Genomic DNA, 22,888 nt, shown 5'->3' with positions numbered 1-22,888 from the left:
GTCTACACACTTAACTACTACGCCAAATAAAAGTCTGCACACTTAAACACTATGCCAAACTGGAGCTAGAGGAGAGGGGCTCCCGTTGGCAAGGGCAGGGCCAGGCCTTTTGCGGAATCTCAGGGTCATTTGGGCAGAGTGCCAGATTTGGGAGTGGGGGGGAGGGTTGCCCTGTGAGTCCAGAGGGCCGTCTGTTTGTTGCACCAAATAAATCGCAACCCCCCCCCCCTCCCTCCCGAGATCCAGAGTGAAATCCCAGGAAGCAAAACTAGCCATGCAACTGAAGCGTCCATCAAAAATTTATCTTGGGACGCAGCAGGCGAGGGAGGGCTTCCTTGCCACCCTGCCATGTTGCAGCCAGGCTCTCCCTGGGGCCATCTTACAACACACTGTTTTGTGTCCTCTGGGTTGACCCTAACAAGAGGTGTGAGATGGGCTTTGGTTTTCAAAGAGAGAGAAGATCAGATCATGGATGGGCAGCATTTCCCCAGTTCCACCTCTGGCTGGGCTTTGCCTGCCCCTCTCCCCCCACTCTCCATGGGACCAGCTGCCCCAGGGGAAAGCTCCCCCCCTCCCCCCCCGCTGGCATGGGACAGCACTCTGTCTTGACCATCTGGGGGGCTCTCTCTTCCCCCAGCAACCCGGATCACTCACCCTGGTGATGGCCCTCCTCCTGCTGACGGTTCCGGTGCCCCCGGCCCTCCCTGCCGCCCTCACCACCGGCATCATTTATGCCCAGCAGAGGCTGAAGAAGAAGAAGATCTTCTGCATCAGCCCTCAGAGGATCAACATTGGCGGGCAAATCAACCTGGTCTGCTTTGACAAGGTGCGTGGGGAGGGCCTCTCTGCCCTGGGTTTGTGCAGGCTGGGGGGTAGGGACGGGCGCTGAGCTGTCTGGAGCAGAAACCAGAATTAGGGTTGCCAGGTCCAATTCAAGAAATATCTGAGGACTTTGGGGGTGGAGCCTGGAGACACTGGGGGTGGAGACAGGAGTAAGGTTTGGACAGGCATGACTGAACTCCAAAAGGGAATTGTGGCCATCACATTTAAAGGGACAGCACACCTTTTAAATGCCCTCCCTCCATTGGAAATAATGGAGGACAAGGGCACCTTCTTTTGGGGGCTCATTGAATTGGACCCCCTGGTCCAATCCTTTTGAAACTTGGAGGGTGTTTTGAGGAGAGCCATTGGATGCCATGCTGCAAATTTGGTGCTTCTACCTCTAAAACAGCCCCCCCCCAATGCCCCAGATACCCGCAGATCAATTCTCGTGTTTTAACAATTTATTAATAACACATGGTTACAATATTTAATTTTCTTTTTCTTACACTAAACCATATGATATTTCACCCCCCTCCCTCCAATATTGACTTCCCGGAAGTTATAAATTTAAATTCAATTCTAATGGTACCACTAATCTATCAAAAAATAATACTTTTAGTTAATACTAAAAAATTGTCCAATATCTTTTTATGTTCCACTCTTTTCTCCATATATCCTTTGAATTTCTTCCACTCCTTTTTGAATAAGTCTAAGTCGTAGTCTTTTAAGGTTTTAGTTAATTTGTCCATTTCACTCCATGATAAAACTTTCACAATCCAATCCCATTTCTCTGGTGTTTTTCCTTGTTTCCAAAGCTGCGCATACAATGTCCTCGCAGCTGAGAGCAAGTACCAAATTAAAGTCCTGTCTTCCTTTGGAAATTTTTCTAATTGTAATCTAAGCAGAAAAGTCTTTGCAATTTTCTTGAAATCATAACCCAAAATTTTGGAGATTTCTTGTTGTATCATGTTCCAATACTCCTTCGCTCTTTCACAAGTCCACCACATATGAAAGAAAGAGCCTTCATGTTTTTTACATTTCCAACATCTCTCCAACATCTTTTTGCTCATCCTAGCCAGCTTTTTCGGAGTCATATACCACCTATACATCATCTTAAAACAATTCTCCTTAATACTCTGACAAGTTGAGATCTTCATCGAGTTCTTCCAAAGGTGCTCCCATGCATCCATTTGTATTTCTCTATTCACATTAATTGCCCATTTAACCATTTGAGACTTTACTACTTCTTCTTCTGTAAACCATTTCAATAGTAATTTATATACTTTCGTGGCGAAAATTTTTATTAGTAACATATGGTAGCAAAACTATATCTACAACTTATAAAAGCTTAAAATGAAAGAAAAAACTTTCTGCCCCACATCTTACTTTTCCCCCACTCCTCCCCCCGTAATTTATATACTTTCGATATTAATTTTTCATTATCTCCAAGCAGGACCCTTTCCAGTTCTGTTTGCTCGCGTCTAATTCCATCCATTTTAATATCATTTTCCATCAAGCTTTTAATTTGTTGCATCTGAAACCAATCATATTTATTATTTAACTCTTCCGCAGATTTTAATTCAATTTTGTTTCCTTGGATCTTAAGCAGGTGATTGTATGACATCGCTCTTTCTTCATCAGATTCAGCTGTTATTTTTATTACTTCTGCTGGCACTATCCAAAGCGGCTTCCTCTCGTCGCCATATTTCTTATATTTTATCCAAGTGTTTAGCAAACTATTTCTGATGTAATGGTGAGAGAAAAAGCCGTCCATCTTATACTTCCCATAACACAGATATGCGTGCCAGCCGAATTTATTCCCATGAGCTTCTAACCATAAAGGTTTTTTATCTAACAGCATTATCCAATCTTTGATCCATGTCAAACAGACTGCATCATGATACAATCTTAAGTCCGGGAGCTGAAAACCACCTCTCTCTTTGGCATCTATTAAAATCTTCATCTTGATCCTTGGTTTCTTTCCAGCCCATACAAAATCAGAAATTTTCCTTTGCCATTTGTTAAATTGTTTGGTGTTTTTCACAATCGGGATAGTTTGGAACAAATACATTATTCTTGGCAAAATATTCATCCTTATTGCAGCTATCCTGCCCAATAAGGACAAGTTAAGTCTATTCCATTTCATCAAATCTTTGTCCATCTTACACCATAATTTTTCATAATTATTTTTAAACAAATCAATATTCTTCATAGTTATTTCCACTCCAAGATACTTAACTTTAGTCATGACTTCACACCCCATCACCGTTTGCAATTCTTTAAGTCTATTTGGTTGCATATTTTTACATAAAAATTTCGATTTCTCTTTATTTATGTATAGTCCTGCTAATTCTCCATATTCTTTTATCTTAGCTAACAGCAACGGTGACACTTGAATCGGATTCTCTATTATGAACATAATATCATCTGCAAAAGCTTTATATTTATAAGAGAATACTCTAATTTTTAATCCTTCTATTTCATTGTCATTTTGTATTTGTTGCAGTAGAATTTCAAGAGTCATTAAGAACATAAGAGAAGCCATGTTAGATCAGGCCAATGGCCCATCCAGTCCAACATTCTGTGTCACACAGTGGCCAAATATATGTATATATATATATATACACACACACACACACACACACTGTGGCTAATAGCCACTGATGGACCTCTGCTCCATATTTTTATCTAACCTCCTCTTGAAGGTGGCTATACTTGTTCATAAATGATTTAGAGTTGAGAGTGAGCAGTGAAGTGGCCAAGTTTGCGGATGACACAAAATTGTTCAGGGTGGTGAGAACCAGAGAGGATTGTGAGGAACTCCAAAGGGATCTGTTGAGGCTGGGTGAGTGGGCGTCAACGTGGCAGATGCGGTTCAATGTGGCCAAGTGCAAAGTAATGCACATTGGGGCCAAGAATCCCAGCTACAAATACAAGTTGATGGGGTGTGAACTGGCAGAGACTGACCAAGAGAGAGATCTTGGGGTCGTGGTAGATAACTCACTGAAAATGTCAAGACAGTGTGCGTTTGCAATAAAAAAGGCCAACGCCATGCTGGGAATTATTAGGAAGGGAATTGAAAACAAATCAGCCAGTATCATAATGCCCCTGTATAAATCGATGGTGCGGTCTCATTTGGAGTACTGTGTGCAGTTCTGGTCGCCGCACCTCAAAAAGGATATTATAGCATTGGAGAAAGTCCAGAGAAGGGCAACTAGAATGATTAAAGCGCTGGAACACTTTCCCTATGAAGAAAGGTTGAAATGCTTGGGACTCTTTAGCTTGGAGAAACGTCGACTGCGGGGTGACATGATAGAAGTTTACAAGATAATGCATGGGATGGAGAAAGTAGAGAAAGAAGTACTTTTCTCCCTTTCTCACAATACAAGAACTCGTGGGCATTCGATGAAATTGCTGAGCAGACAGGTTAAAATGGATAAAAGGAAGTACTTCTTCACCCAAAGGGTGATTAACATGTGGAATTCACTGCCACAGGAGGTGGTGGCGGCCACAAGTATAGCCACCTTCAAGAAGGGTTTATATAAAAATATGGAGCACAGGTTCATCAGTGGCTATTAGCCACAGTGTATGTGTGTATATAAAATTTTTTGCTACTGTGTGACACAGAGTGTTGGACTTGATGGGCCGTTGGCCTGATCCAACATGGCTTCTCTTATGTTCTTATGTTCAGTAATCCTTTTACCCCATGGTCATCCAAGGGCCCCACTGCCTCCCTGGCTGGTTTCCTACTTCTAATATATTTGAAGAAATTTTTATTGTTGGTCTTTATGTTTTTTGCAATATGCTCCTCATAGTCTCTCTTTGCCTGCCTGATCACAGTCTTGCATTTGATTTGCCACAGCCTGTGTTCCCTTTCATTAATCTCACTTGGACTGGTTTTCCACCGTTTAAAGGAGTCTTTCTTACCTTTTACAGCTTCCATTACTTTGTTTGTTAACCATGCAGGCCTTTTCTTATACCTGTTTGTGCCTTTCCTAACTTGTGGTATGTATTTTATCTGAGCTTCTTGGATTATAGTTTTAAATAGTGTCCAAGCTTCCCCAAGGGTTTTGACCGTATTTACCTTTCCTTTCAGTTTCCTCCTCACATGCCTCCTCATCTCAGAGAATTTACCCCTTTTAAAGTTAAACGTGGTTGTGGCGGTCTTTTTGGGCAACTCCCTATTTATACAAACGGTGAAATCAATAACGTTATGGTCACTGCTCCCAAGTGGCGCGATCACTTTTACATCTCTCACCAAGTCTTGGGCATTACTTAGGACCAAATCCAGGATCGCCCCACCCCTGGTAGGTTCAGAGACCATCTGCTCCATAGCACAGTCATTGAGAGCATCTAGAAACTCAATCTCTTTCTCTCGACCAGAACACATATTGACCCAATCAATCTGCGGGTAGTTAAAATCACCTATTATGACACAGTTTTTACGTTTAGCCGCTATCTTTAATCCTTCCATCATATTATAATTGTCCTCTCTTTATAATCGTTATAAACAACAATGGTGATAACGGACATCCTTGTCTTGTACCTTTGCTTACCTTCAGCTCTTTTGTGAGATCTGCATTTATACACAATTTTGCATATTGTTCCGTGTATATTGCTTTCATCATCTTTATAAAATGTTCCCCTAAATTTATTTTTTCCATTACTACAAACATAAAGTCCCAATTTAAATTATCAATTCTCCATCATACCCTATCAGAATCGGTCTCCATAGGGAATAATGGAGTGCCCAGAAGACATTTCCCTCCCCTCCTGCTTTCTGATAACCCGGAAGCAGGAGAAGGGCCTCCAAACCATGGGATCCCCTGCCCCCACCTGGAGACCGAGCAAGCAACAAAGAGCTATGCGGATAATGGAGCAGGAAAACAGGGACCGCCCTCCACAGAAAGCAGCCTCCAAATTATAAACAGATATCAATTTTCATTGATTACACTGACAGCAGAAAACTTTTATCACAAAATTCTCTATATACTAATGAAAGTGCATTAGGAACACCGACCCACACCCAGAGTCACTTAAAAGGCAAGTCAGTGTTCCGAAGAATCGACCATACCAGTTAACAGTTATTGTAAGCATCAGCATTTGGATGTTGTGGGGATTTTTCTTGGAAGCTCGTAGAAGCGAAGGCGCAACGCCGGATAAAACGCTGCCACGTTGCGTTCTATTATCTGTGCCGTGCAGTACGGACGAAGGAATTTTTGGAGCAAGGTTCTCCTTTGAAGACTGCTCTACTGAACTAATACTCTCCAGAGTGTGGATCTCCGTATATATTTCATCCTTGGAATGTTGCCCACGCCCAGCTATTGAGTAAGATTGGGCATTGACTTGCCTTTTAAGTGACTCTGGGTGTGGGCCGGTGTTCCTTATGCACTTTCATTAGTATGTATGTAAGTTTTGTGATGTAAGAATTTGTGATGTAAGTTTTCAGCTGTCAATGTAAACAATGAAAATTGTTATTTGTTTATAATTTGGAGGCTGGTTTTTGTGGAGGGCTGTCCCTGTTTTCCTGCCCCACCTGGAGATTGGCAACCCTACCCAGAATACTTGGGCAGTAATAAAGCAGCCCCCCCTTCAAGTCTGTCCCCCAGTCCCTGGGCTGAACAGCACTCTCACCCTCCCTCCCTCCCTCCCTTCCCTCCATTCCTCCCTCCCTTCCCTCCATTCCTCCCTCCCTTCCTTCTTCCCTCCCTTCCTTCCTTCCTCCCTTCCACTCTCTCTTCCTCCCTTCCTCTTCCTCCCTCCTTCTCTCCTTCCCTCCCTCCCCTCCATTCCTCTCTCCCTCCCTTTCTCTTCCTCTTTCCCTCCCTCCTGTCTCCCACTGGCAATGTGGGGTAAGGTTACCAGCTTTCACTTTTCTGTTTTGTTCTGAGAACAGCCACCCTGTGAGGCAGGCTGAGAGCCAGTCTGGTGTTGTGGGGAGAGGGGTGGCCTTGGATTTGGGGGGGGGGGCACCTGGGCTGAAGAAGGGGTGGGGAGCTCTCCCCCTCCAGATGGCCCCGCCCCGCCCCCCTTCACATTAGGGTTCTGAGCCTCAGGCTGCTGAGTGGTGTGATTGGCAGAGTTTGAAGTGGTTGTGCTGTTCCCTTGAATCTAGACTGGCACTCTGACAGAAGATGGTCTGGATCTCTGGGGTGCCATCCCTTGCCAACATGACAGGTAAGATCTAATCCACCCCCACCCCTCAGGCCGTGAATTATTGAGGCTGGCAGGGCTCTTCTGCCAGCGTGGGCGGGCTCAAGGAAGCTGCTGGACACTGAGTCAGACCCTGCTCCAGGGAGGTCAGTCTTGTCCACTCAGCCTGGCAGCTGCTCTCCGGCAGAGAAAGAACTTTCACCTCCCCACTGCTCAGTCTTTTCAGCTGGAGATGCCCAGAGGAATGGAGCCAGGCCCTCCTGCATGCCCAGCGCAGAGATCTGGGGGTGAAGCCTTGAAAGGGCAGAGCCCGGATCCAGCCCAGGGCAGCCAGCTGGCCGGCAGAATGTGCCTTTGTTCATCTGGCACATCTGAATGGCTTCCATAACAGTCACTGGAAGCTCCTGGAATCCTTTTCCTCCCCCCCCCTCCCCTGGTCCATCCCGTTACAGCCAAGACTGTCCCCCCCCCCGCCCCGTCCTCCCCCTGCTGGCATCTGCGGAGTGGGCAGGGGAAGGAGGAAGAGGCCCCCTGGTGCAGGGCAGGGAGAATGTTAATACCAAGAAGTTCAAGGAACAGGCTGCTCCCCCCTCCTCAGCCTCCCAGCCCTTCCTCCAGCTGGCTGCCTGCCCCTGCTGCCCCCCACAGATGCCCTGTGTTTCAGTGGGGCTGGGAGCGGCACCAATTCCTGGACTCAGCAAGGATTCCGGCCGCCTCCAGGGCAGCCCATGAGTGCTGAGCAAGCCCTTTCCTCCGGCGTGCCGCCCAACGCAGTCCCTCCGCTCTCTCAGCTTCCAGAAAGCCCACCGTTTCTCCTCCGGCCAGCCCGTGCCCTGGGGGCCGCTGTGCCAAGCCATGGCCACCTGCCACTCGCTGCTGGTCCTGGAAGGGAAGATCCAGGGGGACCCGCTGGACCTGAAGATGTTTGAGGGCACTGGCTGGGTGAGTCCTCCTGCCTTGGGGAAGGAGAAGGCGGCTGGCTGGAGAAAGGAAGGGAGCTCCAAGCAGGGTCTCCCTCTCTCTCTCAGGCCCTGGCAAATGGCTGGCGAGCAGGGCAGGGTGAGAGAGTGAGGGTTAAGGTTAGGGTTGGAGGGGCACCTCCTTCCAGCAATGCTATGAACAGGCACTGCTGAGCATCAGAGCGGAAGTAGAGCTATGCTGGATTTATTTATTTACGTTCTATTTATATCCCGCCCATTCTATGCAGACTCAAGGGGGCCAAAGACATAAGCAATATTAAAACAATCAAATAAATGGCAATGGTGCTACTTCAGGCAGACCACATAATATTTTCCTTTCTCAGGGCGTACAGATCCTAGGCAGTTAGTACTAAAGTGCGATCGATCCAGATGTGGTGGCAGTCACATGCCATCCAAAATAGCACCAACAAAATGTTTTAAATTGTGTTTTATTGATTTTACATTGTATTATAGAACGGATTGTTAGCCACCCTGAATCTGCTTGTGGAAAGGGCAGGATAGAAATTTAACATAATAATTAATAATAATAAATAAGTTCAGTCTTGCAGGCTTTGCGGAACTGCGATGAGTCCCACAGGGCCCTGATGGCTTCTGGGAGGGTGTTCAAAAGTATTGGGGCCGCAACCGAGAAGGCTCTTGCCAAAGACCATAAGAACATAAGAGAAGCCATGTTGGATCAGGCCAATGGCCCATCCAGTCCAACACTCTGTGTCGCACAGGGGCCAATATATGTGTGTGTGTATCCGCCTTCTTCCATCTTAGAAGGGCGAGGCAGCTGGCCCCCTTCCTGGAACGTAGCGACCTAGCAACAGTGATCCATGCAATGGTCACCTTGAGATTAGACTACTGTAATGCCCTCTACATGGGGCTGCCCCTGTGCCGAACTCGGAAACTGCAGCTAGTGCAGAATGCAGCAGCCAGGCTGCTAGTGGGACTACCTCGGTGGGAACACGTGCAGCCTGGGCTGAGGGAGCTGCACTGGCTTCCAATCATATTCTGAGTTCGCTACAAGGTGCTGGTTATCACCTTTAAAGCCCTATATGGCCGAGGACCTGCCTACCTTAGGGACCTCCTCTCTCCATATGTTCCCCAGAGAGCGCTGAGATCCTGCTCCCAAAGTCTCCTAAAAATCCCTGGACCAAAGGAGGCCAAACTGAAAGTAACGAGGGAGCAGGCCTTCTCAATAATGGCCCCCCACGGGTGGAATCAGCTACCAGAGGAAGTGCGAGCCCTGCGGGACTTTAACCAGTTCCGCAGGGCTTGCAAAACTGTCCTCTTTCAACAAGCGTATAAGGTGGAACCCTGAAAGTGACATCTGGCCATCTGGATATATATCTCACTGAAATGTAGCACCCCTAATTTATTGTGTTTTTTAAAAAAATATGTAACTGTTTAAACTGTATTTATTAATTTTATTTTATCGTATCAATTGTATTATAATCATGGTACACACCATGTCCTGTTAGCCGCCCTGGGCCTGCTTCGGCAGGGAGGGCGGGATATAAATAAAACTTATTATTATTATTATATACACACACACACACACATGTACAGCCACCGATGGACCTGTGCTCCATATTTTTATCCAATCCCCTCTTGAAGCTGGCTATGCTTGCAGCCGCCACCACCTCCTGTGGCAGTGAATTAAGGCCCATCAGGTTTGCTGGACAAACACTCGTCAGGGATGCTCTAGGCTGATCATGCCTTGAGCAGGGGGTTGGGCTAGATGGCCTTTGTGGCCCCTTCCAACTCGGTGTGATTCTAGGATTCTGAGTCCAGAGCTCTGTTTGCCCAGAGGCCAACCAGCTGCCCCTGGGAGGACTGCAGCTGCCTCCTCCCACCCCCTGTGCTCCCCAGCAAGTGACCCAAGGGGGCATCCTGCCTCTGGAACAAGTGGTCACAAGGCAGCAGCCAGAACCAGGGGGGAGCTCATCTCTGCACTCTGGAGAGGAGTTGTAATTCCCGGGGATCCCCAGGTGTCACCTGGAGGCTGGCATCCCTGGACTGAGTGGGCTCCTTGGAGCCAGAGCTGAGGGGGAGGGGTGTGCTGGGGTTATTGGGAGGCCCAGTTCTGACCTCATGTCAGGGCTCACCTGACCCACACCCGGAAGCCCTGTTCCTTTCGGCACGTGGACGGGGTTGTCAGCTGAGAGGGTGGCACCATGCCAAGGTGTCGGAGTCCCAAAGGGATGGGCTCCACTTGCAGTGAACTCTCAGGGCTGCCAACTGAAAGGGCTCTTGAGGACAGTCCAAAGCCGACCGGGCGCCTCCCTTAATACTTGGAGGCGTAGCAGGCAGTGTTTCGGTTTTTGGAACGGGTTTCCACGCTCTGCTATGTCCCTCTTGGAGTTTCAGCCTGCCATTCCCAGCCAATGGCTAGGGCTGTTTTGGCCAGGTGATTGACACAGAGAATATGTTACCACAGCTCCACCGACATGTGAGCAGGTGTTCAGACTGGCACGGGGATTTTGCTTGCGTGTTTGTGCAGGGGGTGGGGAACTCTGATCTTTTCGCTGAGGAGGTCACTGTGAGCAGCCAGTTTCAGTGGGGAAAGGACAGCAGAGTCCTGATTAACAGCCTGAAGAGGAGGATGGAGTTTACTGAGGGATTTGGTACAGTAGCGTGTGTGTGTGTGTGTGTGGGGGGCTTATCATAAGAAAATACTAGCTAATGCTAAATCAGATCACAGACAGACCATACATTCCTCAGCCAAACTAACGCTATAGCAACAACAACCAAATGTCCATCAGAGCTACTCTAATTTGGAAAGAAGTTACTTTTAAGCTAAGAGGTGTAAAGGTATAAATTCTACACTGTGCAAGGGGTTGGACTAGATGACCTTGGAGGTCCCTTCCAACTCTACAATTCTGTGAGGAAAATGGGGAAACAGGAGAGAGGCAAAGAGGGGTCTGTTAAGAGAGAGGTACCCTGAGAAGGGCTTGACTGGCTCCCCTCTTTGGCATTGTGCCCCACTGAGGTCCCTCCCCTCCTGAAACCCCACCCGCCTGGAGGGCCATCCCCAAATCTCCAGGAATTTCCCAAACATCAGCTGGCAACTCAGACTTCATTTGCCCCAAAGGAGGCGAGTCATTTGTGCCCATCTGTGGGGGGTTCCTCCTACAACAGGAGTGGCCAACCTGCAGCTTGTGTGGCTCCTTCACACATACTGTGTGGCTCTCAAAGTCCCCTCCACCCTGTCATCTGATTTGGAGAAGACATTTGTCTCTTTAAATCACTTCTCGAAGCCAAGCCAGCCAGCAGCTTGGAGAATGCATTTAAAGTTGCTTTCTTTCCACCCTCCCTCCCCTCCCTCCCTCCTTCCTTCCTTCCTTCCTTCCTTCCTTCCTTCCTTCCTTCCTTCCTTCCTTCCTTCCTTCCTTCCTTCCTTCCTTCCTTCCTTCCTTCCTCCCTTCCTTCCTTCCTTCCTTCCTTCCTTCCTTCCCTCCCTCCCTATCTTCCTTCCTTCCTTCCTTCCTTCCTTCCTTCCTTCCTTCCTTCCTTCCTTCCTTCCTTCCTTCCTTCCTTCCTTCCTTCCTTCCTTCCTTCCTTCCTTCCTTCCTTCCTTCCTCCCTCCCTCCCTCCCTCCCTCCCTCCCTTCCTTCCTTCCTTCCTTCCTTCCTTCCTTCCTTCCTTCCTTCCTGCAGCTCTCAAACAGCTGACATTTATTTTATGTGGCTTTTATGTTAAGCAAGTTTGGCCACCCCTGCTGTATAAGCTGCCTACTGAGTAAAGCAGGCATTTGACTGTAGAGATCCCAGAGCTGCCCAAATACAGGGCTCTGCCTCTTGACTTTGCTTTGTGCCTCCCCATGCCCCCCCCCAACCTGGCTAGAAAGTGAAAAGGGTCCAGGATTCTTTCACTGATCCTTGTGCTTTTTTCTTTGGGGGCTTCAGGAAATGGAAGAGGCCTGTCCAGAGCACAGTAAAACCAGCACAGCGGAAGAGCACACCGTCATCAAACCAGGACCAGACGCTGCTCCGGTATGCACTGGATCTTCCTCTGGGAAGCCATTGCTGGGGTCTAAGAAGCCAGCCCCATTAGCAGGCCTTCGGGAAAGGGCAGGTTACAATTTTGGGGAGTGGGGTGAGGGAGAACAGCAATGCAGCAACTGGAGACTTTTGAGGTTGTCCAGAGGGGAAGATGGAGGGATGCAGCAAGCACGAGGACTGGTGCGTCTGAGAGGGAGAAATCTCTGGATGTAAAAACTGGGTTTTTAAATGTCCCCATGGAACTCTGGGAAGTGTGGTTGTCTGAGAGGACCTTGAAGGGGGCCTGTGAGGAGGGCGTCTCCCTGTGATCTAACTCCGAGGGACAAACGTACGGGAGAAGATGGACCAACATTCTCAGAAGAGAGATGGTCGTGTCCCACTCAAGATGTCTCCATCCCCCACTTGCCTGCAGATCCCGGACTTAGCTCTCCCTGTCCTCTCCCCCCACCCCACCCCTGCCTCCAGGCCTCCGTGGAAGGGATGGTGGTCTTGCACCAGTTTCCTTTCTCCTCCGCTCTCCAGAGGATGTCCGTCATTGTGCAGGAGGAGGGGAAGGACTCCTACGACCTCTACATGAAAGGAGCCCCAGAGATGGTGGCCAGTTTTTGCACAGAGCAGAGCGGTAAGGGCGGGGGGGGGGGAGAGATGGTGGGGTTGGGGACATGCTCTGTGGATTCCATCCTGGTGCAGGTGAGGGCAGCTTTACTCACTAGGTGTGCTGCAAGGAATGCCAGAGAGGGGTTGCTCATGGGGAGGGTGCAACTTGGTGCATGCATGTTTGCAGCCCTGTCCCAGCTGTGTTTCTGATGTCCAGGAGAGTGCTGGGAGATGCGGGAAGATTTGCTGGGAGGTGCAAGAGGAGGAGGACGACGATGTCACTGCCGTGCACATGTGCAGCTGCCCTTTCACTCCCAGCTGCTTCCACGTGCCGAGGCTTTGGCTTCATGTGATGCAACAACTGTGTTTGTTTTGGATATCGGGCCATTTCGAGACTTCTTGGGGCGGAGAAAAGCGGGGTGTAGAAACCTACGCTGCTTCTTATGTTTATTCTACCCAGGCCAGGTTTCAGAGAGTGACACATCTTCTCATTCACTCATTTGCTAGCAAGGTGTTCAGATAGAATCACAGAGTTGGAAGGGACCTCCAGGGTCATCTAGTCCAATCCCCTGCACAATGCAGGAAATTCACAAGCACCTTCCCCCCTCCACTCCAAGATGGCAACCCCCCCCCCAAACCCCTGCCGGATCCCTGGTGAAACTGGCCGAGAGAAAAATTGCTTCCTGCCCCCCCAAATGGGGAACAGCCTTTCCCTGGGTGTCGAAGAAGGAGCCACAAGAACTACGCCTTGCTCCAGCCCCCCTTTCCGCCCTCGCTCTCCTGGTGAGCCAACTGTTGTGAGGAAGTTAAGGCAGCCATTTCCCTTTCCTGCTTTCTCAAAGGGGTGCAGAAAATGAGGGGGAGGAGCACAGAGGTGGGGGCTCTTTGGGACACTGCTTGGGCCCTCCTGGCTTCCTTAGACTGCGGGGCGACTCTTCCCACGCCGCATGGGGACTCATCTGGGACAGCAGGCTTTCAGGCAGTGACACAGGAACAGGCCCTGTGGGGTGATTTTGTGGCAGCCCAGCCTCCCCATGCTGCGCGCTTCTCTGTCTCTCTCTCATGGGAGTTGCTTCCTGTCCCCTCCACAGTTCCCGGGGACTTCCTCGCGGAGCTCCAGGGCTACACCTCACAAGGCTTCCGCGTCATCGCTCTGGCCCACAAGGCGCTTGCCATGGGGGAGGACGGAGATCTGGCTGGCCTGGAAAGGTGAGGCTTGCTGAGATTTGCGGAGGTTTGTGAGTTTCCTGCAGTGTGCAGGGGGTTGGACTAGATGACTCTGAGGGTCCCATCCCACTCTTTGGTTCTATGGGATGCTCCCATAGCCAAGGAGGCCAGGCCAGGCCAGGCCAAAGCTCTATTCACGGAGAGGACGTTATTGAGATGAGGCTGAGGATCTGATGCCCTCTTGTCCACCTCAGAGGGTGCGCAGACAGGTCCACAAGGAGCCCTCTGCTCTTTTCCCCAGGTCCAGTCAAGCTTCTGTTTGATGCCCTGTTTCCAGGAGGCTGATCTGTTGCTCTAGGGGTGGGTGGGGGGTGGGAGGGTCCGGATGGGGCCTTTGGTGCTGGCCAAGGGGCAGTTAATCTTCTTCCTCGTGGCTCTGCTTCCAGCCCCGATCCTTGAAGCCCCAGGAGGGGCCTCTTCAGCCGGGGACGGGCAATTGAAGGTCCCACCATCCCTGGGCCTGCTTTTTCAGCCTGTCAATAGCCTGAGAGGTTCTGCTGTCAGTCTCTGCTTCTTTTTTGGGACTGCTGCAATAGCGGCAGGGGAGTGGCAGGATCGTGGCCTCTGTGCCCTAGGAGCTCACAGCGTAGCCTGCCTTTGTCCCCTGAGGAAGTGACCCCCTCCCCCTTCTTTCCTTTTGACCTGCCCAAGGGAGGAGGTGGAATTTGGCCTGACCTTCCTGGGCCTGCTGGTCATGGAGAACCGGCTGAAGAGCGAGACCAACCCCGTCCTGGAGGAGCTCATGGCCGCCCGCATCCGGACCGTGATGGTCACAGGTACCAACGTGGAATGCGCAGAAAGGCTGGAAATTTAATTCACTGCTTACTTTCTTATCAACGGGGCTTTTTTCAGTAGGAACCCGGTTCTTGCTGGCTTGGCACCAGAGGGTGTGGCCTAATATGCAAATGAGTTCCAGCAGGGCTTTTTCTATGAAGAAAGCCCTGCTTATCAGACCTAAATTAATTTTGTTAATTGAGCAACCTGGAATGCCTTTGATTTCTATAAGCAGAACTGCCAATACAACCAGCACCTGACAGAGGGAGAGCAGATGGCTGCCCTCTGGGCCGTGTCGGCAGAGTCTCTGAATTTTTGCCATCTGACAGATCAGAAACATTAAAAGTTGAAGTTATTAGTTCAGTTATTATAAGTATTGTAGCAATACACAGAACTCTATTAGGATCAGGTGCACCATATTAATTGATTCCATAATTACTCATAATTAAGCAATAAACATAATCCTGAAAATATATTGTGTGTCAACAAATCAAGGTGGGCAGCCGCATTGGTCCGAAGCAAGAAAACAAAGTCTGAGTCCAGCCAGGCACCTTTGACACCAACAAAGTTTAATTCTGGGTCTGCACTTAGGACGATAGAATCCTAGAGTTGGAAGGGACCTCCAGGGTCATCTAGTCCAGCTCCCTGCACAGTGCAGGAAACTCACAAGCACCTCCCCCCAAATTCTCCCCCCAAATATTCCCCCAAAATACGTCCCCCCCCCCAAAAAAAAAAATTCCCATGAAAGCTTCTAGCCAGACTCGAGCTTTGTTTGTCTTAAAGGCACCCTGGAATCAAGCTTTGCTCTATTAGATACATCTTGTCATGCTCTTGTGCCCAAGGTGAAGAATCAGCAGCCGGCAGGCCTCAAGGATGCCTCTCTTCTGCAAATACCTGAGGCCTTGACTAAAGTTTGCAAGAGTTGTTCCCAAGTCCCTTCCGAGCTACAGGGTTGGACTGGGGGCGGGGGGGAATGGAGGGGAGACAAGACACGAAGCCTGTGCTGTAGGATTGCCAACTCCAAGTTGGGAAACTTCTGGAGATTGGCAAGGGAAAGGTGGAGCCTGAGGTGGGTGACTTTTTGGGGGTGTGTGGGGGGGGGAAGTTTCCAGACAGTCTTCAAGGGCATCCCCACGTAGACTGCATTGCAGCAGTCTAAGTGTGACGTCATGGGAGACTAATGTTCAAGACACAGTTGCTGCATCCCCCCAGCCCAGGTGTGCAGAAGTCCCAGCAGAGTTCTTTGGTTCCTGGCCCATCCTCCTTGCCAAGAATCAACTATATACTGGAACAGATTGGGTTCACAAATGTGCCTTCAGGTTTGCGGGTGAGCTACGACCTCCCTTTTGGAGACAGCTGATCTTGGTTAGCAGGGATGGAGAGGCCACCTGGCTTGTAAGGCTTGAGGTACAGACCAAATTTGCAGCCCTGACAACATCGCTGAAGCCCACTCTGCTGCTTTCCAGGGGACAACCTCCAGACAGCCGTCACAGTCGCTAAGAACTCCGGCATGATTTCCAACAGTAGCAAAGTGATCCTTGTGGAAGCCAATGAGCCAGAGGGGTCGATCCCAGCATCCCTTACCTGGCAGCTGATGGAGGACAAGCACCCACACCCCGCAGAGGGGAAAGTAAGCCAGCGACTGCAGGAGGTCCTTGGTTGCCCTGGGCAACAACTCCCTGGGGTGCTGTGAACTGGGGACCTCCAGGACCGCGGAAGGGGAACCTAGGCGTCCATGCTGGGAGTGTTGTCCTGCTGCCTCCCTGGCCCTTGCCCATGTGGGGGTGCATCCAGGAGGCATTTCAGTCCCAGATCCCGGGCCTTCAGAGAGAGCGCCAAGCTTGAGCCGCTGCTGCACTGGTGGGGCCGTTCACCAAGGCATCTTGTGCAATGCAAGATAGTTGAAATGACATAAGTTTCTGAGGGCAGCCATGTTGGCTTGCAGCAGAACAGGCAGATTTGCCTTAAGTGGCCCCTTAGAGACCCGCCAGATTTCCCACCTTCTGACTAGGAAGGAAGGACTCGGAGATCTCCATTCGGACTCTCAGTAGCTGACAGGCCCCAAATCTTCTTGGCTTCTCAGGTTCTCATGGACTTGACTCAAAGTGAGACAAAATCCTGCCCTTTATTTTCTCTATCCCATCACCCCCTCTTCCCAGACCAAAAAGAGTGGTCTCCAGAGCCCCTTCCTGCCCCTTTTCCTCACTTGCACCGTGGAGTAATTCTCACTCGCTTCCCAGGACCTCTGCATCCCCATCGAGGAGAAGGCTGAGCCAGGCACTGACTTCCATTTTGCCATGACTGGGAAATCCTACCAGGTCCTCACCAAATACTTCAGCGCTTTGGTCCCAAAGGTAAGTTGCGGGGAAGGCAGGGAACACCCTGGCTGGGGGAGACTTCCCCTTCTTCCTTCACGGCCCTTCCCTGGCAATGAGTCCCTTTGGGATGGAGCCTTTGCACAGAAAGCAGACGGGGGGGGGGCTTTCTTCTTGTGGGATAAAGGGGGAGGGGCTCTCTTGCTGGGAAAGACATTTCTGGGCTTGTGAGCGGCACGTTTACCTTTCCACAGGTACTGCTGAATGGGACGGTTTTTGCCAGGATGTCTCCCGGGCAGAAGTCCAGTCTTGTGGAGGAATTTCAGAAGCTGAAGTAGGTGCCTTGCTGGAATGGGGAGGAAGGAAGAAAAAGAAAAGGGCTTTCTCACAGAGGACCCTGCTTGGTGTCACCTGCTCCTCTGGCTTCTGTACATGCCCTTCTCTCAAGCCACTTTGACTGTGGAGGCTGACCCAGAGATGACAAAGGGGGGGCTTCCCCAGACCCTCATTTCCCTCTCTTCAACCTGCCTGTTTCCTGGGGGGGGAGGGGAGTGTTTGTCTGTTCCGTATGTGTTTTGCCCCCTCTAGTGGCTGATTTGATATTTTGTTCTTGTTCAATCGCACAATAGAGTCCAACTCTTTGCGACCCCATGGACAAAGTCACGCCAGGCCCTCCTGTCTTCTACCATCCTCCGAAGTCTGCTCAAATTTGCGCTTGTTACATCAGTAATGCTGTCCAGCCATCTCATCTTTTGCCGTCCCCTTCTTCTTTTGCCTTCTGTCTTTCCCAGCATCAGGATCTTCTCCAGTGAGTGCTTCCTTCTCATTTCATAGAATCATAGAGTTGGAAGGGACCTTTAGGGTCATCTAGTCCAACCCCCTGCACAATTGGATTTATATCCCGCCCTCCACTCCGAAGAGTCTCAGAGCGGCTCACAATCTCCTTTACCTTCCTCCCCCACAACAGACACCCTGTGAGGTGGGTGGGGCTGGAGAGGGCTCTCACAGCAGCTGCCCTTTCAAGGACAACCTCTGCCAGAGCTATGGCTGACCCAAGGCCATGCTAGCAGGTGCAAGTGGAGGAGTGGGGAATCAAACCCCGTTCTTCCAGATAAGAGTCCGCACACTTAACCACTACACCAAACTGGCACCAAACAATGCAGGAAACTCACAAACACCTCCCCCTAAATTCACAGGATCCTCATTGCTGTCAGAGGGCCATCTAGCCATCTAACCTCCTAGGAAGGAGAGCCCACCACCTTGGTGGCCAAAGTGTTTGAGCTTCAGCATCTGACCTTCCAGGGAACAGTCTGAGTTGATTTCCCTGAGGACTGACTGACTGGATCTTCTTGCAGTCCAAGGGACTCTCAAGAGTCTTCTCCAGCACCACAAAAGCATCTATTCTTCTGTGCTCACCCTTCCTTACGGTCCAGCTCTCACAGCCATACATGACTATTGGGAATACCATCGCTTTAATTATACGGACTTTTGCTGGCAGGGTGATGTCTCTACTTTTTATTATACTGCCCAAGTTTGCCATAGCTGTCCTCCCAAGGAGCAAATGTCTTTTAATTTCATGGCTACAGTCACCATCTGCAGTGATCTTGGATCCCAGAAATGTGAAGTCTGTCACTGCTTCCATGTCTTCCCCTTCTATTTGCCAAGGTGTGATGAGGCCGGATGCCATGATCTTCGTTTCTTTGATGTTGAGTTTCAAGCCTACTTTTGTGCTCTCCTCTTTCACCCTCAACAAGAGGTTCTTTAGGTCCTCCTCACTTTCTGCCATTAGAGTGGTGTCATCTGCATATCTGAGGTTGTTGATGTTTTTCCTGGCAAGCTTAATTCCAGTTTCTGCTTCATCCAGTCTGGCATTCCGCATTATGTACTCTGCGTATAAATTAGATAAGCAGGGTGACAATATACATCCTTTTCCTACTCTAAACCAATCAGTTGTTCCATATCCTGTTCTGACAGTTGCTTCTTGACCCTTATACAGGTTTCTCAGGAGACATGTGAGGTGGTCTGGTACTCCCACCTCTTTAAGGACTTGCCACAGTTTTTTTGTGATCCACACAATCAAAGACTTTAGCGTAGTCAATGAAGCAGAAATGGTAATGCTTTCTCCATAATCCAACGCATGTTGGCAATTTGATCTCTAGTTCCTCTACCTCTCCAAAACCCAACTTAAACTTCTGGTAGTTCCCAATCTGCCCTTTCAAGGACGACTCCTATGAAAGCTCTGGCTGAGCCAAGGCCATTCCAGCAGGTGCAAGTGGAGGAGTGGGGAATCAAACCCGGTTCTCCCAGATAAGAGTCCGCACACTTAACCACTGTGCCAAACTGGCTCTCTGCTGAAGCCTAGCTTGTAGGATCTTTAACATGACCTTGCTGGCATGTGAAATAAGTGCAATGGTGCGATGGTTTGAGCATTCCTTGGCATTACCCTTCTTTAGGATTGGGATATAAAATGATCTTTTCTAATCCTGTGGCCACTTTTGTGTTTTCCAAATTTGTTGACATAATGTGTGCATCACTTTAAGCATTGTCTTTTAGGATTTTGAATAGCTCAACTGGGATACCGTCATCTCCGCTTGCTTTGTTGTTAGTAATGCTTTCTAAGGCCCATTTGACTTCACACTCCAGGATGTCTGGCTCAAGGTCAGCGATTTCACCATCGTGGTTGTCCAGGACTTTGAGATCCGTCTTATATAATTCTTCTGTGTATTCTTGCCACCTCTTCCTGATCTCTTCTGCTTCTGTTAGGTCCCTACTGTTTTTGTCCTTTATCATCTTTGCACGAAATGTTTCCTTGATTTCTCCAATTGTCTTGAAGAGATCTCTTGTCTTTCCCATTCTATTATTTTCTTCTATTGCTTTGGGTTGTTCCTTCAGGAAGGCCTCCTTATTGCTTCAAAATATCACACCAGTTTATGTCCAGCATATCTCCATGCAGATTTAAACTGCAGGTTTTTATGCCAGATGTAAACTGGTATGATATTGAATTGACCACTAGAAGGGTGAAAAGCATGTGGAACAAAAGAACAACCCTTCCCCCCCCCATACACACTTTCTTCTGCTGCAGAGAACTCTTGGGCTCATGGGGGGGGGGGGCGGAACTTGTAGAGTTCCAAGATCCGTGGAGTTATGATCATTCCAAACGGAAGTGCTGCCCACAGAGATCACGTCTGGGGGAGCTGAGCACCACTCCCCCTCCAGCTGCCTAACATTTACATTCTGTCTTAGGGTTGCCAACCTCCAGGTGGGGCTTGGAGATCTCCCACTTTTACAGCTGGTCTCCAGCTGGCAGAGATCAACTCCCCTGGAGAAAATCAGACAAAAAACAACTGTGCCAAAAAGAACAAAAACCAAGTCTTCAGGAGATGGTACAAATTTATATCAGAAGTTCTCAATTCATGCGATAAAAATCCATTACAAAGGAAATCCCACACATGTACAGTCCACAAAAATCCATTCTGATGTGTCGACTCCTGAAGAACTTCGCAACTCCCAGTGGGTCAAAAAACCTCCTTCTTCCTTACAACACACGAGGAGTCCAACCTACAACGTCGGCTTCTAAGGTAAAAATCACCTCACGTGATCACTAGCTTGAACGACGTTCCACTATAGATAGCTTTTTCGAAAACCGAATGATAAACCTTAACGCATCATTCTATCACACTCTTATCAACGCCCATTCTTAACTTCTTAAAGACGGCTTGAATTGAGAACTTCTGATATCAATTTGTACAATTTCCTAAAGACTTGGTTTTTGTTCTTTCTGGCACAGTTGTTTTTTGTCTGATTCTCTAACTGTGCAGCCACTGTTGGACTTCACCCCTGGAGAAAACAGCTGCTTGGAAGGGTGGGATCTATGGCATCATGCCATGCGGAGGCCCCCCTCCCCAAACCCCGCCCTCTGCTGGCTCCACCCCCCTAAGTCTCCAGGTATTTTCCAGTCCAGACCTGGCACCCCCAGGTTCCCCCCCAGCAGTGAGTGAGTCCTGTGAAGCTGCTTGCTGCCTTTGGCTCCTTACTGTGTGTGCCCAAGCAGTGGCAACGACTGTCTCTTCTGGCATCACTGGCACTTCCTCCTTCAGGACGGCTGGTCCACGCCAGGCTGGCAAAACAGAGATCTGTCCATCCCTGGGTGCATCCGTTTGCAGACTCCCCTGATTCCAATGTACAAATGACTGGCTAATTTGTCTTCCCTCTTCTATTCCAGTTACTATGTGGGGATGTGCGGAGACGGAGCCAACGACTGTGGGGTAGGTTGCCCTCCAACTGTCCCCCCCCTTTGGCTTAGCAATAAGAATATAAGAACATAAGAGAAGCCATGTTGGATCAGGCCAACGGCCCATCCAGTCCAACACTCTGTGTCACACAGTGGCAAAAAAATTTATATATACACACACACTGTGGCTAATAGCCACTGATGGACCTGTGCTCCATATTTTTATCTAAACCCCTCTTGAAGGTGGCTATACTTGTGGCCGCCACCACCTCCTGTGGCAGTGAATTCCACATGTTAATCAACCTTTGGGTGAAGAAATACTTTCTTTTATCCGTTTTAAGCTGTCTGCTCAGCAATTTCATTGAATTTCATCGAATGCTGATGCCTTCCTGCGATGGGCAGGTGTCAGTGGGCATTCCCCTCCCAAAAAAAGGACAGATTTGTTGTGCTGGGGGTAGGAATGGATTTGTGAGACTCGTTAAAAAAATTAGATCATGTTTGTGCAACACGTTGTTTATGAAGTCATCTCTTGGCACATTAGTTTTCCTGCAGCAGAGAGCTCATCCAAAGTTGAGTGAGAGATGCAGGACAGAGGGCAGCTGAAAGGGTAGGGGGGGCGGGAACAGGGCTGGAGGGTGAATTTCTTTTTCAGCAGATGTCATGGATTAATGATGTGGGATCTGAAAAATGTCCCTGTTCCCCCCCAAGGGGGCTTCCCAAGGCAGGTGCCTCTAAACTTGATGTTGGAGGGTCAGGCACCAGCCCTGGTTTTAGGAAAGAAAGAATCATTTTGCTGCAGAAGAAAGTTGAAGTCCAGTCAGACTTCTTTAATACCAACCAAGTTTTATTCCGGCCATAAGCTTTCTTGTGCCCGAATGTGCTTCAGACCAACACGGCTGCATCTATCATTTGGCAGACATGTGCAGTGAAATAGCCCCATTGCCAGGCCTAGACATGGTGAATCCAGGATTAGATTTCATGCCGACTACAAAATAGGAGCTTTCTGGTGCTGGCCCCAATCCCAAGACCAGGAAAGCTGAATGCTGCACCACACCATGTACAGACCAAACAAGTGTACAGTGCTACTTATTTATGTCTATCAGAGTTTGCCACTAGACCAGAAAAAAATGTCCTGTTCCTTTAGCAGATGTTTAATCAAATGTAGAAAAGAGCAGCGAAGAAGAAGACTGCAGATTTATTCCCCACCCTTCTCTCTGAATCCGAGTCTCAAAGCAGCTTCCAATCTCTCCCCCCACAACAGACACCTTGTGAGGTGGGTGGAGCTGAGAGAGCTCTCCCAGAAGCTGCCCTTTCAAGGACAGAGTCTCAGAGCAGCCTACAATCTCCTTTATCTTCCTTCCCCACAACAGACGCCCTGTGAGGTGGGTGGGGCTGAGTGAGCTTTCACAGAAGCTGCCCTTTCAAGGATAACTTCTACAGAGCTACGGCTGACCCCAGGCCATTCCAGCAGCTGCAAGTGGAGGAATTGGGGGAATCAAACCTGGTTCTCCCAGAGAAGAGTCCACACACTTCACCACTACACCAAACTGGCTCTCTCAAGGACTCAGAAGGACACAGAGAGAGAGTGGTTTCAAAACTGGCCACACTGCCCTGCACTTTCCAATATCTGCCCAAAGCAGTGGTGGACTAGTGTTGCAAAAACTGCCTACATTTCAGATGTCATGCCTCTCCCCCCACCCCCCTAGAATCCTTTTGTTACTTCCACTTTGTTACAAGTGATGTCCAGGAAATTAGGGCTACCAGCCCCCAGGTGGGGCCTGGATAGCTCCCAGAAGTATA

General features: G+C 49.2%; 1 protein-coding gene across 1 annotated transcript in view; it reads left to right on the top strand.

Annotated features, from left to right (window-relative positions):
- The window catches only part of LOC132574437 (probable cation-transporting ATPase 13A5), a 69,806-nt gene that overhangs the window by 28,076 nt on the left and 18,842 nt on the right, over positions 1-22,888 (top strand). Inside the window, exons 12-22 of the mRNA XM_060242791.1 lie at positions 564-826; positions 6,938-6,999; positions 7,767-7,917; positions 11,849-11,935; positions 12,410-12,566; positions 13,633-13,750; positions 14,420-14,544; positions 16,009-16,172; positions 16,783-16,896; positions 17,112-17,191; positions 21,080-21,122. Coding sequence (XP_060098774.1) covers positions 564-826; positions 6,938-6,999; positions 7,767-7,917; positions 11,849-11,935; positions 12,410-12,566; positions 13,633-13,750; positions 14,420-14,544; positions 16,009-16,172; positions 16,783-16,896; positions 17,112-17,191; positions 21,080-21,122 — 1,364 coding nt within the window. The remainder of the gene's footprint in view (positions 1-563; positions 827-6,937; positions 7,000-7,766; positions 7,918-11,848; positions 11,936-12,409; positions 12,567-13,632; positions 13,751-14,419; positions 14,545-16,008; positions 16,173-16,782; positions 16,897-17,111; positions 17,192-21,079; positions 21,123-22,888) is intronic.

This window comes from Heteronotia binoei, chromosome 6, assembly GCF_032191835.1.
Source record: "Heteronotia binoei isolate CCM8104 ecotype False Entrance Well chromosome 6, APGP_CSIRO_Hbin_v1, whole genome shotgun sequence".
NCBI lineage: Eukaryota > Metazoa > Chordata > Lepidosauria > Squamata > Gekkonidae > Heteronotia > Heteronotia binoei.
The sequence above is the reverse complement of the archived record's forward strand: the minus strand, read 5'-3'. Positions and strand labels throughout refer to the sequence as shown.